A 13,716-nucleotide genomic window follows, 5' to 3' on the forward strand; every position below is an offset into this window, starting at 1 on the left:
GGTAGGCATTTGGGTTATTTCCAGCCTTAGGCTGTTATCAGTAACACTAGGAAAGCTGTCTCATTTTAAAATGTTAGCTGCTCTTTGGGCACCTGCGTGGCTCAGTGGGTTAAAGCCTCTGCTTTTGGCTCGGGTCATGATCCCGGGGTCCTGGGATCGAGCCCCACATCAGGCTCTCTGCTCGGCGGGGAGCCTGCTTCCCTCTCTCTCTCTCTGCCTGCCTCTCTGCCTACTTGTGATCTCTCTCTGTGTCAAATAAATAAATAAAATCTTTAAAAAAAAATGTTAGCAGCTCTTTATATAAGGTACTTAGGGGTCAAGCTTATAGATGCAAGGTAGAATGGCTCATGTGCTGAGGTGGAGTGGGGAAGAGAATGGGAAGTTAGTATTTAATAGGAACAGAGTTTGGGAAGGTGAGAAAGTTCTGGAGATGGATGGTGGTAAGGGCCACACAACTGAATATAATCCACTGAACTATACACTTAAATGTGACTAAAACAGGGGGCACATGGGGGACTCAGGTAAGCATGTAGCTCTTGGTTTTGCCCCCCCCCACATGATTATCTCTGCCCCTCTTCTCTGCAGCCTTGTGTCAGTCTATAACTATTTGTGCATATTTGTATCTGGCTCTCCCACCAACCTAAGCTCCTCAGGGCAGAGAGCATAACCTTTTTGGTTCACGTTGTATTTAGGTTGTCAAGTGTTTTCTCAAATAATCAGTTAATGGATTGAATGTGTATGGTAGGACTGCGGGTATAGAGGGTTGGGTAGGAGGGAAGTTATGCAAATCTGTAGAGGAAAAGCAGGCCCACCATGGGACCTCAGGTACATGACCTGTGTTTTCTGGGCGTTGACCTTCCTCTTCTCGGAAGTGAGCGGGAGAAGTGGAACCAGCCCTGCCATCACAAGCTGGTGCAGACACCACCAGTGAGACCTTGCTGTCAGTTCCTTGGCTTTGCCTCCAGCCTTCGCTCTAAGCAGCACGTCACCTGTTCTCAGCGGTGTGCAATCATGGCGACCTCTGCTCGTCTGCCACTGCCCTCCCGATGTTATGCCCTGATGTTCTGAAGATCATCCAGATCTCAGGGGCTGCCACAGCTGGGGATACATCCCATCCCAGAAGGTGATGCCTTTGAGCTCCAAGAACAAATGTGCAGTTGGCCTCTCTAGCTCTCTGGACATGAAGGCTGCGTTTGCCGGGCTATCACCAGGCAGCGCTTCTGCCTGGCCTGAGGAGGACCCCTGTGCCCGGACTCTGCACCATCCAGTGTAGTCCAAGCAGCGGTCAGAGCTGCTTCTCTGGGCTGTGGTCACAGTGCCGTCTCCCACCCGCTGGACGAAACTTACATCTGCATTTACGTCCTGTGTCTTCAGCCCTCCAGACCCAACACGGGAGGGGCGCTGGGTCCCCGCCACTTGATGCTTCCTGTTGGAATTTTCATGCCCCAGCAGCTGCACCCCAACCCCGGTCCCTGAAACAAAGCTCTCTTCTTTTGGAACCCAGCTGTGAGAACAATGGCCTTTATTCAAAAAATAATTTTTTATGTAACACAAGAACGGGTCACTGTGACTGCACCTCCCCATTCCCTGAGACGGGGCTGAGAGGTGGCAGGGTCAGAGCCCAGCAAAGTCTCCTTTGTGCTGCTCCAGCCACTGGTCCAGCGTCCTGGCCTTGGGGTTGAGCCTCAGGGTCAGTTCAATGTCACGGTCAGGTTTCAGAGCATAGAAACGGAACATGTTGGCCAGGTCCCGGGCACCAAGGAATCCATACTTCTCATAGTCCTCCGGGGTCACCTAGAAACAGAGGAGTCTGTTGGGCCTGTCAGTATCTCTGGCATTCTGGCTGTGGGCAACCCAGTCCCAACCCAAATTCTTTCCAATAAGTTCATCTGAAAACCCTTCTACTAAAAAGGTTAAAGTTCAAAAACCACTGTTTTAAGTTAACTTAAATCCTGTTCTTTCCTTTTTTTTTTTTTTTTTTAAGATTTTATTTATTTATTTGATAGAGACACAGCAAGAGAGGGAACACAAGCAGGAGGGAGTGGAAGAGAAAGAAGCAGGCTTCCTGCTGAGCAGGGAGCCTGATGCGGGGCTTGATCCAGGTACCCTGGGAACATGACCTGAGCTGAAGGCAGACGCCTAACGACTGAGCCACCCCGGTGCCCCAAATCCTGTTCTTTCAAGGGCTGCCTAGCAGGTTCAGTCAGAAGAGTGTACAACCCTTGATGTTGGGGTCATGAGTTCAAGCCCCATGTTGAGTGTAGAAATTACTTTAAAAAAAAGTCATAAATCCTTTTGAGTTTTTTTTTTTTAAGATGTTATTTATGTATTTGACAGAGATCACAAGTAGGCAGAGAAGCAGGCAGAGAGAGAAGGGAAGCAGGCTGCCCAATGCGGGGCTTGATCCCAGGATCCTGAGATCATGACCTGAGCTGAAGGCAGAGGCTTAACCCACTGAGCCACCCAGGCGCCCCTCCTTTTGAGTTCTTTTGAGATCATGAGATGGAAACTTCTCAGCCCTTTCCAAACCAGAACTCTGCAAACATCACTTCCTTGCTCAAAAACCAAAGCTGTTACCCCTTCCTGACCAAACTGAATCTAAACTCAGCTCCTGAAATCCTCCACAGCTGCCTCAGTCCCTTCTGTGTTTAGATGTAATGCGTGGCCACTTAGGGCACTAAGGAAGCACTTACATTGGCTACTCTTTCAATCCGAACAACCAGGGAAGGTGATACTATTCATACACCCATTTTATAGGTGAGAATACTGAGGCAGAGAGGGTCAGGGACTGTGCCCCAAGGTCACATACTGGTGGGTGTTAAGGGCTGGGAGCAGGATTCGAGTCTAGGGGGTCTGACCCACGGGAAACACCCTGCCGTGGCCTCCCCATCATTGCTCTGCATGAATCTGCAGCTCCGTGGGTGATTTTTGTCTTTCAATGACTTGGGAGTTTCCCAGATTTGCTTTAATGTCAGTCTCACTACCATAATGGGAAGGCCAAATAAGAAACAAGGCACCCAAGTGTCTGAACAGGAAGACTGAAGGTCAGCGGGGAGAGAGGGGGCCAGAGGGCTCCTGCCCACCCAGCCAGAGTTCAGGAGCTGGTTGGGGCCCATCTCTCTGGTCTCCTACCCCTTTCCTCCCTCAAGTCACACCCCAGAGAAGCCCAGCACCCCTGTGTGTTCACGCCTCACCTTGGACCCCAGTATCCCCTCTTCCTGGAAACCTTCCTCACTAGTTGGTCTACTGCCTAAGCCGGAAATCTCTCTCAGCAGCCACACTGGGGTCATGATAAATGTTCACAGTGGTGAAGTCATCATCTGCCCACAGTGACGGGGCAGCCCCACATACTGCTTCCCGACCACCCATAAAGCCCCCACTGGGGGGTCACAATGACCAGAAGGGGGCTGCCAGAGCCCCTGGTGGGAGCTGGGACGGTACCCATCCTGGGCCCTGGGCCGAGGAAGCCCACCTTGGCATCACGCACGGCCTTCCCAGTGTGCTTGGAGAGCAGGGCGGCGTATTCTGCGGCTGTGTGCTTGCACGTACTGAGCCCAATGTTCCGGCCAATGTACTCTTCCGGCTTCTTCAGCAGGCTGAGCACCACGGGACCCAGGTCGGTCACAGAAATGCCATCCATGGGCACATCACCCATGGGCAAGCCTGGGAGGGGAAGGGAGGGAGGAGGGGGGTGTCCCGCCAGCACACCGCCAGGACACGTGCACAGGTCAGCAGTCCTGGTGTCTGGGGTATATGAGCAGCAGCAGTGGGGTTCAGTCAGGAAACGGGATGCGATCCGAGCTCTGCCACCGTGGCCCCTATTTACGCCCTGAGCTCCGGTCGCTCCATTTAGAGCGGGGCGAACGCCAGGTCTGCCCACCCTCTTGGGGCCAAGACAGGAACGGGAAGGAAATGAAGGGGCTCCTCCCAAGCTGCTGGCCCCAATGCACTCTGTGGCCTCTGGAATTCCTGACGTGGAAAGCCAACTCCACTAACAGGAATGCCGGAGTGCTGAGGCCTTGACCCAGAGCTGCACGTGGCAGGTGCTCCCTAAATGGGTGGAACTAGTGGGTGACTTGACCTGCCAAGGTGTTCTGGTGGGTCCTGCCACATTCCTCACCCACGAGAAGGGGCCTCCGCAGCTGCTCATTCAGGTTAGCCAGAGACCTCGTTCACTGAGCTCAGCCAGGGATGGAACATGAGCAGTATCCCCGGCCGGCTCGGCAGACTAAAAGGACAATGCCAGCAAGCCAACACTAGGCCCAGACCGCCTGACCCTGCTGTCCTCGCATGGGGGAGGGGTGGCCGGCTGAGGATGCTGGCCAGCCACAGGACACGAGCCGTCAAAGGCTCTAGGCAGCCCATTTACAGATTGAGAAGAAAGTGCTTTCCTACTTTGTGAAACCTACTACTGGTCCTGATCTTCCAAATCCTCTCTTTACTCCTGAAGGAGAAGTAACAGGTATGCTCGTCTCTGTAACAGACGAAGCATCGCATCACTGCCTCCCGGCAGATTTCCTCATCACCCTTGCAAAAGTCGTACTATTACGCCCATTTCACAGATCAGGAAGCAGAGGCCCAGTGAAGTTACTTTGTTCAAAGTCACGGGCCTAACATGGGAGAACCCAGGCTTGGACCCAGAACCGTCTGAGGACAAGCCTGTTTTCTACAATACCCACAGCTTCCCTCGGTGAGAACAGACGCTCGAGGAAAGAGGAAAAGCACTCACTCAGCAAGTAGCTCTTTCCATCAGGGGTTTTCTGGGGCAGGAAGTAGGAGAGGAGGTTCTCAAAATAGCAAGACAGCCGTACACTGGTCATAGGGACTCCGATGTCCCGGAAATATTCCTCCACTTCCCCCTTGCCATCAAAGTGGCCTGCTGCCAGTCTCCCGGCCGTCAGCCTCTTGATGTTCTCCAGGCCGCTGTAGACCACGTAGTGAAGGCCCAGGCGCTTGGCCAGATCAGCCAGCAGCTTCCCCTAGAGAGGAAAGGAGAAACCACAAAGCTGAAGAGGGAGGATGTGTGTCCCCAATCAGAGACCTGGCTCTCCCACCCCCCCGGTGCCGCTGTGCCTGATGTTAAGAGGCCGACACCACTTCACCCTTAGGTAAGGCTCCCTCTTCTGGAATGATGCTCACACGTGGTGCCGCGCCCTCTCACACACTACTGTGAGCCTTCTATCTTATTGTCACTTCTCTAGGTCACCCGGGGGGTTGTACTTTCCAACATGCTCAATGGCGGCCCACCCATGTGCACTGTGACAAGTTGGAGTAGGTCTGCTGCCTGGGAGAGGGCTGCACAGAGCCCTCCCATCTCTGCCTGCAAAGCCGCCATCCTTGCAGGGCCCTAGCAGGCCTACAGGGAGGTGGCACAGCTCAGAGATGAAGCACACACATTGGTAGGGGGTCACACTGGCTCTGCAACACACTTGCTGTGAGATCCTGGACCAGGGACCTAACCTTCTGGCAGCAGTTACACGGGGACGGCCACAGTGCCTGCCAGATAAGGATGCATGGGGCTTGAATGGCCTCTAAAAAGATATGTGTACATCCTAACCCCCAGAACCTGTGACTGTGACCTTATTTGGGAAATGAGATCTGCAGATATAATTAAGGAACTTGAGATCATCCCAGGTGGGTCCTCAATCTGAAGACAAGGGTCCCTATAAAAGACTGAAGAGGAGGCACAGAGAGGAGAAGGTCACATGAAGGCGGAGGCTGGGAGGATGTGGCCACAAGGAGAGCCAACAGCCACCAGACACTGCAAGAGGGAAGGAGTGGAATTGTCCTTAGAGCTGCCTCCTTTTTTTTTTTCTTAATATATTTCTAATTTTTTAAAAATATTTTATTTATTCATTTGACAGACAGAGATCACAAGTAGGCAGAGAGGCAGGCAGAGAGAGAGGAGGAAGCAGGCTCCCTGCCGAGCAGAAAGCCCGATGCGGGGCTCGATCCCAGGACTCTGGGATCATGACCTGAGCCACCCAGGTGCCCCTAGAGCCTCCTTCTGAAGCCTCCTTAATTGTGGACTTCTGGGCCCCAGACTGGAAAGAGCCAGTTCCTGTTGTTTTAAGCCACTCAGTGTGTAATGACGGCCATGGGACATGAACACAGGCTTTTGGGATAATGAGCCAAGATTGCCATCCATCAGAAAAGCTGTCTTCTCCACTCTGTGGGATGCGCTTCCATCTAAGATGTATTCAAAGACAATGTCAAGGCTAAAAACAAGTTTGGAGACCAATGATCCAGTCCAATCTTCCTTTATCTCAAAAAAAAAAAAAAAAAGCCCTTTTTTCTAACAAAGCCCAGGGCAGGGAAGGTCCATGTCCAAAGCAGGGCTGTGGACGATGGAGGGCTGACAGTTGGGGCCTCTCCTCTGCCACTACATTCCATAGATCCATGAGTACCTGTGTGTGACAGGCTGTGTGCAAGTGTCCCCACCTTCAGTGGGACAGAATGATGGCCACGTATCACCTCCTCTGTCTCCTATCCCTCCCGCTGCCACCTGGCCTTAATAACCAACTAACTAGAGAGAATGTGCGTGGAAAACAGAATGAACCAGTACAATACTTCAAAGGGGACACGGGGACCTTCCGGGCTGATGGAGATGTGTTCTGATTAGATTGATGTGAGTATATTTATATTGATTTTATCCAATAGGACAATGAAAATATGTGCATCTTATTATCAGAAAATGATGGGTCAACAGAGTTGGTTTTTTAGAAAGTGTGAAAAGTTAATGGATGACAAAGCAAATTATCAGTTGCCTGGAGCTGGGGGGCAGGGTGGGGGGGGCAGGGAGTCACTGCTAATAGGTACGGGTTTCTTTTCAAGGTGATTCTGGAATTAGGTGGTGGTGATGGCTGTACAGCCTTGAGAATAAACACTGAATTATACACTTTGAAGTGCCAAACTCTGGTGCCTCAATGACATCTAAACAAAAGTCACTGCAAGAGGAAGCAGCAGCTTCTTGCGCTCATTCAAATCCTAGAGGACTGCATGGAAGAGGAGGGACAAGGCCTGCAGCGGACCGTTGTCACAGGTTGAGTCAGCTCCTCTCTAGCAAGCTGGAGCTGCCTCCCAGGGAGCTCCTTGTCAGCTGCACTGCTCAGCCTCCCCACATCCTGCCACCTGCCCTCACCTGCTTGACCTCCTGCTCCTGGCTGCAGTTTTCCCAGTAGTTGGTCACAATGAAGGCAGCGTGGGCCCCAGTCAGGGCCAGCTCCATGCTGGCTGCGTCATCCTGGTCTCCCTGTACCACCTCTGCACCCTGCAGCCTCAGCTCCTTTGCCGCCTTCTGCCTAGGGTCCCGCGTCACCACTCGAACCCTGAATGTCCCATCTTCCAGCAGCGTCCGGGCCACGGAGCCTCCCTGAGCACCTGTGAAGAGTCAGAGGACCTGCCTGGGGGTCCTGCGGAGAGGAAGCCCTAGTGGGAACGCTCCACACCAGCCACACACCCACTTTTCAACTGTGAGCCTCACTGAATGCCTTACGTCATTTAAAAAATAACAGCTTTGAGACAATCCACTCACCTTGAAGGGGTACATCATTTATATATATTTTTTAAAGTATTTTGGAAAATCCATATACCAGCTGATTTTACCCAAAGTAAATACTTATATCAGGCAGCTGAGACTTCTCCCACTGTGCACACGTCATGTTTGCCTCGAATTTCACCAGTAAGACTGCTTCAGGTTAAATAAATACAAAAAGGGGCGCCTGGGTGGCTCAGTGGGTTAAAGCCTCTGCCTTCAGCTCAGGTCATGATCTCAGGGTCCTGGGATCAAGTCTCGCATCGGGCTCTCTGCTCTGCAGGGAGACTGCTTCCCCCCCACCCTTGCCTGACTCTCTGCCTACTTGTGAACTCTGTCAAATAAATAAAAAAAATTCTTTAAAAATAAATAAATAAATACATAAAGCATACAGTGCAGTGGTTTTTTGTTTTGTCTTTAAAATATTTTATTTATTTATTTGACAGACAGAGATCACAAGTAGGCAGAGAGGCAGGCAGAGACAGAGGAGGAAGCAGGCTCCCTGCCGAGCAGAGAGCCCAATGCGGGGCTGGATCCCAGGACTCTGGGATCATGACCTGAGCCGAAAGCAGAGGCTTTTAACCCACTGAGCCACCCAGGTGCCCCTGTTTTATATATACACACACACACACACACACACACACACACACACTCAGAGCATGCAACCATCATCCAGTCAACTTTAGAATATTTCATTCCTCCCACCCCCCGAGAAAACCCATGCCCATCAGCACGCACTTCCTATCACCCTCTGTTTCAGCCCCGGCAACCACTCACCTACTTTGTCTCTGTTCATCTGCCTGTTCTGGACGTTTCACACAAATGAGGTCATTTAATATATAGTCTGCTGTGGCTGCCTTCTCTCACTTAGCATACTGTTTTCAAAGTTCCTCCATGTTTTAGCAGGCATCACACCTTATATCAAATGTTTAAAATATATTATGGGGCAGCTGGCTGCTTGGGAGGTAGAACATGCAACCTCAGAGTCCACATGAGTTCAAGACCCACGTCAGGAGTAGAGTATACTTGTGCAAAATAAAGACATAAAATGTATTATAATATTTAGCGCATACATAAAGGGATGTGAATACCCATGTACCCATCCTTACCTTAAGAAATACAGTATTAACCTTCTTCTTCTTCTTCTTCTTTTTTTTTTTTAAAGACTGAGGGGCACCAGGCTGGCCCAGTCAAAAGAGCATGAGACTCTTGATCTCAGGGTCATGACTTTGAGCCCCACTTTGGGTGTAGAGATGACTTAAAATTAAAAAATAAACCTTTAAATAAGATTTTTAAATGACTGAGAAAATGACAAAAAGTAAAATCATCAAAAGGAATAAAAAAGCATAAGTTACATATAAGGAAAGAGGCTGCAGCACTATTTGTAATAGTGGAATTTAAAAAAAATTTCTAATTAAAAAAATTTATTTTATTTTATTTTTTATTTATTTGACAGAGAGATCATAGGTAGGCAGAGAGGCAGGCAGAGAGAGAGGAGGAAGCAAGCTCCCTGCTGAGCAGAGAGCCCAATGTGGGACTCGATCCCAGGACCCTGAGGTCATGACCTGAGCCGAAGGCAGAGGTCTTAACCCACTGAGCCACCCAGGCGCCCCACAATAGTGGAAATTTGTAGACAAATGACATGTCCTTGGATAAAAATCTGGTTAAATAGGCTCTCTGCTCAGCAGGGAGTCTGCTTCGCCCTCAACCCTTCCCATCTGCTTGTGCTCTCTCTCAAATAAATAAATAAAATCTAAAAAAAAAAAAAAGAATCTGGTTAAATAAGTGATCGATCCATGCAAAACTGATTAAAAACAATGTGGCAGATCTGTATGTGTGACTGGGACAGGTGAATCCGAACTCTCTTGGAGTGGAAAAGGTAAGTTGCAGAATGACAACGACTCTCACACGGTCCTGGTGGGAATGTAAAGCAATGCCGTCGCTTTGAAAAACAGTCTGGTGGTTTCTCAAGAGGCTACACACAGGTTACCATGTGATCCAGCAATTCCAGTCTGAGCATGTACCCCCCCAAATTAAAAACACGTCTACAGGAAAACTTGTACATGAATGTTCACGGCAGCATTATTCACAATGTCCATCAAGGATGACGGGATCAACACAACGTGGTCTTTCCATAAAATGGGACATTATACAGCTATAAAAAGGAGTGGGGTACTGACACATGCTACAAAGTGGGTGAACCTTGAGGCGCCTGGGTGGCTCGGTGGGTTAAGTGTCTGACACTTGATTACAGTGCTTTCAGGATTGCACTGGGCATGGTGCCTGCTTAAGATTTTGCCTCTCCCTCTCTCTGCTGCTCCTCCCCACCCCAACCCAAACAAACAAACAAACAAACACCCAATGTGAATGAACTTCAAAACCTTGATGCCAAGTGAAAGAAGCCAGACACAAAAGGCCACATCCTGTATGATTTCATTTACAAGAAAGGTCCAGAATGGGCAAATCTACAGAAAATAGACTAGTGGCTGTCAGGGGCTGGGGAAAGTCAGGAGAAATGCTAGTGGGTATGAGGTTTTCTCTGGGAGTGACGAAATGTTCTAAAACAGACTGTGGTGATGGCCACAGAGTTCTGTGAATATACTACACATAAACAAAATGCACAGTTTAAATGGGTGAATTGTGTGGTCTATGCTTTATACCTTTTTTTCTTTTTGAAGATTTTATTTATTCATTTGACAGAGACACAGAGAGAGAACACAAGCAGGGAGAGTAGGACAGGGAGAAGCAGGCTTCCCGCCAAGCAGGGAGCCGGAAGTGGGCCTCGATCCCAAGACCCTGGGATCATGACCTGAGCCACCCCCCCGGCCCTGTGCTTTATACATTAAGTTGTTGTAGGTATTTATTTATTTATTTAAAGATTTTATTTATTTATTTGACAGACAGAGATTACAAGTAAGCAGAGAGGCAGGCAGAGAGAGAGAGGGGGAAGCAGGCTCCCCACGGAGCAGAGAGCCCAATGGGGGCTCCATCCCAGGACCCTGAGATCATGACCTGAGCCCAAGGCAGAAGCTTTAACCCACTGAGCCACCCAGGTTCCCCTGCTGTAGGTTTTTAAAAACATATACAGGAGAAACATACACAGGAAAAACATATACAGGAAAGGAAAAAAAAAAAGATCTTTGTGTGTCTTAGATACTCTAGACACTTGATGACAGTGATGGATGGGGTTGCCAGGACGGAGGTGGGAGGGAGATTTAGTTTCCGTATTATGTGCACGTGCCACGGACTAAAAAACGTTAAAGTAATTAATTTTTTAAAAACGTTAAAGGGCAGGGGCGCCTGGGTGGCTCAGTCGGTTAAGCGTTTGCCTTCAGCTCAGGTCATGATGGGTTCCTGGGATCGAGCCCCACATGTCCAGAATGTCCAGAATGGGCTTCCTGCTCAGCGTGAGCCTGCTCTCACTCTCCCTCTACTGCTCCCCCTGCGTGTGCTCTTTTTCTGCATCAAATAAATAAATAAAATATTTAAAATTAAAATAAAACGTGAAAGGGAATGTGCGCCCGGGTCCTGCCCCCGCCAGGTCAGGAATCCGAGATGCAAGACCCTCCTCCCTCCAGGCCCCAGCCACCCACCCTGGGGACCTCTGCCAGGCCTGGCGGGGTTCTGCTCGCGCTCGCTCACCTGTGGCTCCAAACACCACCACCAGTTTCTTGTCCCCCATGCGAGCGGGAAGTGCGGCCTCAGAGGCCTGGGGGCCCGGCGACGCGTGGAGTCGGCGATGGGGACACGGGCCCCTCCTGGGACGATCCCGCGCGTGCACCGCGTGGGCGCAACCGGCGCCAGACACCCAGACCCCCACTTCCCGCCAGGTGGCCCCCAGCCCCTGCAACCTCCACGCCGCAGCCCGAGCGGGAAACTGCAAAGCTGAACAGAACGCCCGGGACCTTGTGGTCGAATCCACCGCCAGAGGGGTGGAAGGGGGAGTACCGGTAGAACCTGCGAGAAGACCAACCCCTCCCGCAGCTCCACCGACGCCGTGGTAAAGCCCCCACCTTCCAGGCGGTCCAGTGAGAAGGTACCCCAGGCCACGCCGCTTCGGAACTCCCAGCGTCCGCATCCTGACTCCGCGCGGAAATGACCCGCTACATCCCCTCGGCGGGGACAGATGGTTCCTCCTGGCTCGCGCGCGCCTTGGCTTGAGTCGACTCAGCGCAGACCCCTCCGCTGCGGGAAACCCTATTTGCGGAGCTCGGGGCTCTCCAAAGTGCACGTACCGAACCGCTCGGCTGGAGGCTGGCGGTGAGGCCCGCGGAAGCAAAAAACAAAAAACAGGAACAAAACACGCGGCTTAATCTCGCATGGACCTCTAAACTTGCAGATATGGGGGTGTCGCCTAAAGATAATTAAATAGCATTTAGGACTCTCAACCCCAAGGCTCTGAGTTCTTGCAAGCCTGACTCATCTCTGAGGTTGCTACTAGTTGCACGGATTTGAGTTATTTTTAGGAGAAAAAGTGGGATTTCTTTGTATACAGCTAAAACTCAAAAAACGTCCGTGTCCCTCCTCTCCTGAAAACTTATTACTGGGTAAGAATTTTTTTTCTTTCACTCACTCATTCATTTCAAAATGTGTATTGACCCATCCAGGCATGCTAGCTTCCTAACTGCAGGCACATCTCTGTGTTCACTGCTGAATTTCCAGCACTTAGGAGAGCACCTGGCACGTAGGCACTCAATAAATATTTGCTGATGGATTGGTTGTCTAAACATGTAGACACTGGAGTTCTGGGAAATCCTACTAAAACTGGTGCTGTTTTCCCAAATCTAGTGGTGGAAATAACTTACAGAGTAAAGTGTATTTTATTTATGTAAAATACTGGTCTTTGTTATAAAATGCATGTGTTTATTTTAATACATGTTGTGTTTACTCGTGTTTGTATTTATAAATGAAGATTTCATATATGTGTTCATCTTGCATAAATCTTTTTTGCAATCTTCTCCATGCCCTGTTATGTTATGCCTCTGTGCTGAGACTGTAAAGTTTGTCTGGATAGGGCTCATCCCATTAGATAGGGATAATTCTTACTCATTCCTTAAGACTCCACATACTTACATCACCTCCGGGAAGCCCTCTCTAACCCCTAAGCTAGGCTAACTACTCCTGTTCTATTCCCATCTTTCTCCCTCTGCTGAAATTGTCTACCACAGTAGAGAGCTTTTTCTTCTTCTTCTTCTTCTTTTTTTTTTTTAAGATTTTATTTATCTATTTGATAGAGATCACAAGTAGGCAGAGCAGCAGGCAGAGAGAGAGGGGGAAGCAGGCTCCCGGCTGAGCAGAGAGCCCGATGTGGGGCTCCATCCCAGGGCCCTGAGATCATGACCCAAGCCAAAGGCAGAGGCTTAACCCACTGAGCCACCCAGGTGCCCCAATAGAGATCTTCTTGAGAGCTGACCTATGTCTGTTCTCTTCCTTCTGGCACCATATCCAGTACTTTCTAGGAACTCAATAAATAACCTACCGAATGGAACCCAAGTGCTTGTTACTGTGATAAAAGATGAGGCTTTTCTTCAATCACATAAGGATGAAGCACAAAACCTGATGTTCCAAGGTCTCTGATTTAAAGGAAATAAGTCCTGGGACGCCTGGGTGGCTCAGTTGGTTGAGCAGCTGCCTTCGGCTTGGGTCATGGTCCCAGAGTCCTGGGATCGAGTCCCACATCGGGCTCCTTGCTCAGCAGGGAGCCTGCTTCCCCCTTTGCCTCTGCCTGCCATTCTGTCTGCCTGTGCTTGCTCTCTCTCCCTCTCTCTCTCTGATAAATAAATAAAATCTTTAAAAAAAAAAAAAAAAAAGGAAATAAGTCCAAACAAGAAGGCATGTAGCAGGACCAGCTGCAGAATTTGCAAGACCTGGTGCAAAATGAAAATGCAAGGCTCCTTGTTAAAAAAATAAGAATTTCAAGAAAGCAACAGCAGAGCTTTAAACCAAGTGTGGAGGCCTTCTCAGAGCGGGAGCCTATGCAAATGCTGGGGTTACAACCCCAGAAGCCAGCCCTGGTGCCCAGGCTTAATTGAGTAGCATCCCGGCCATGATGGGGCACAAGGAACTCCACTGCCTTTTGGCCTTGCTGAAACTACAGCTTGGAAATCAGTGCAGGCAATGAGTGGCAGAGAATGGCATCTGCTCCCCTGGGCATCTGGTCAGTGGTGCTGGTGCCAGGGGTC

The 13,716-nt window shown here is 50.0% G+C and overlaps 1 protein-coding gene across 2 annotated transcripts; it reads right to left on the reverse strand.

Annotated features, from left to right (window-relative positions):
• Nucleotides 1-1,505: 1,505 nt before the first annotated feature.
• NMRAL1 (NmrA like redox sensor 1) lies at nucleotides 1,506-11,293 on the reverse strand. 2 transcript variants are annotated; one of them, XM_044233716.1, is made up of 5 exons: nucleotides 11,177-11,293; nucleotides 7,142-7,380; nucleotides 4,730-4,979; nucleotides 3,473-3,663; nucleotides 1,506-1,794 (listed from the first exon to the last, which is right to left on the reverse strand). In XM_044233716.1, the coding sequence occupies exons 1-5, from the start codon at nucleotides 11,214-11,216 to the stop codon at nucleotides 1,615-1,617; spliced, it is 900 nt and encodes a 299-aa protein (XP_044089651.1). In that variant the 5' UTR covers nucleotides 11,217-11,293; the 3' UTR covers nucleotides 1,506-1,614. The 2 variants fall into 2 exon arrangements, with proteins under 2 accessions (XP_044089651.1, XP_044089652.1); XM_044233717.1 differs by lacking the exon at nucleotides 3,473-3,663 and having other exon boundaries at nucleotides 1,693-1,794.
• Between the last annotated feature and the right edge of the window lie 2,423 nt (nucleotides 11,294-13,716).

Source organism: Neovison vison, chromosome 14 (assembly GCF_020171115.1).
Source record: "Neovison vison isolate M4711 chromosome 14, ASM_NN_V1, whole genome shotgun sequence".
Lineage (NCBI taxonomy): Eukaryota > Metazoa > Chordata > Mammalia > Carnivora > Mustelidae > Neogale > Neogale vison.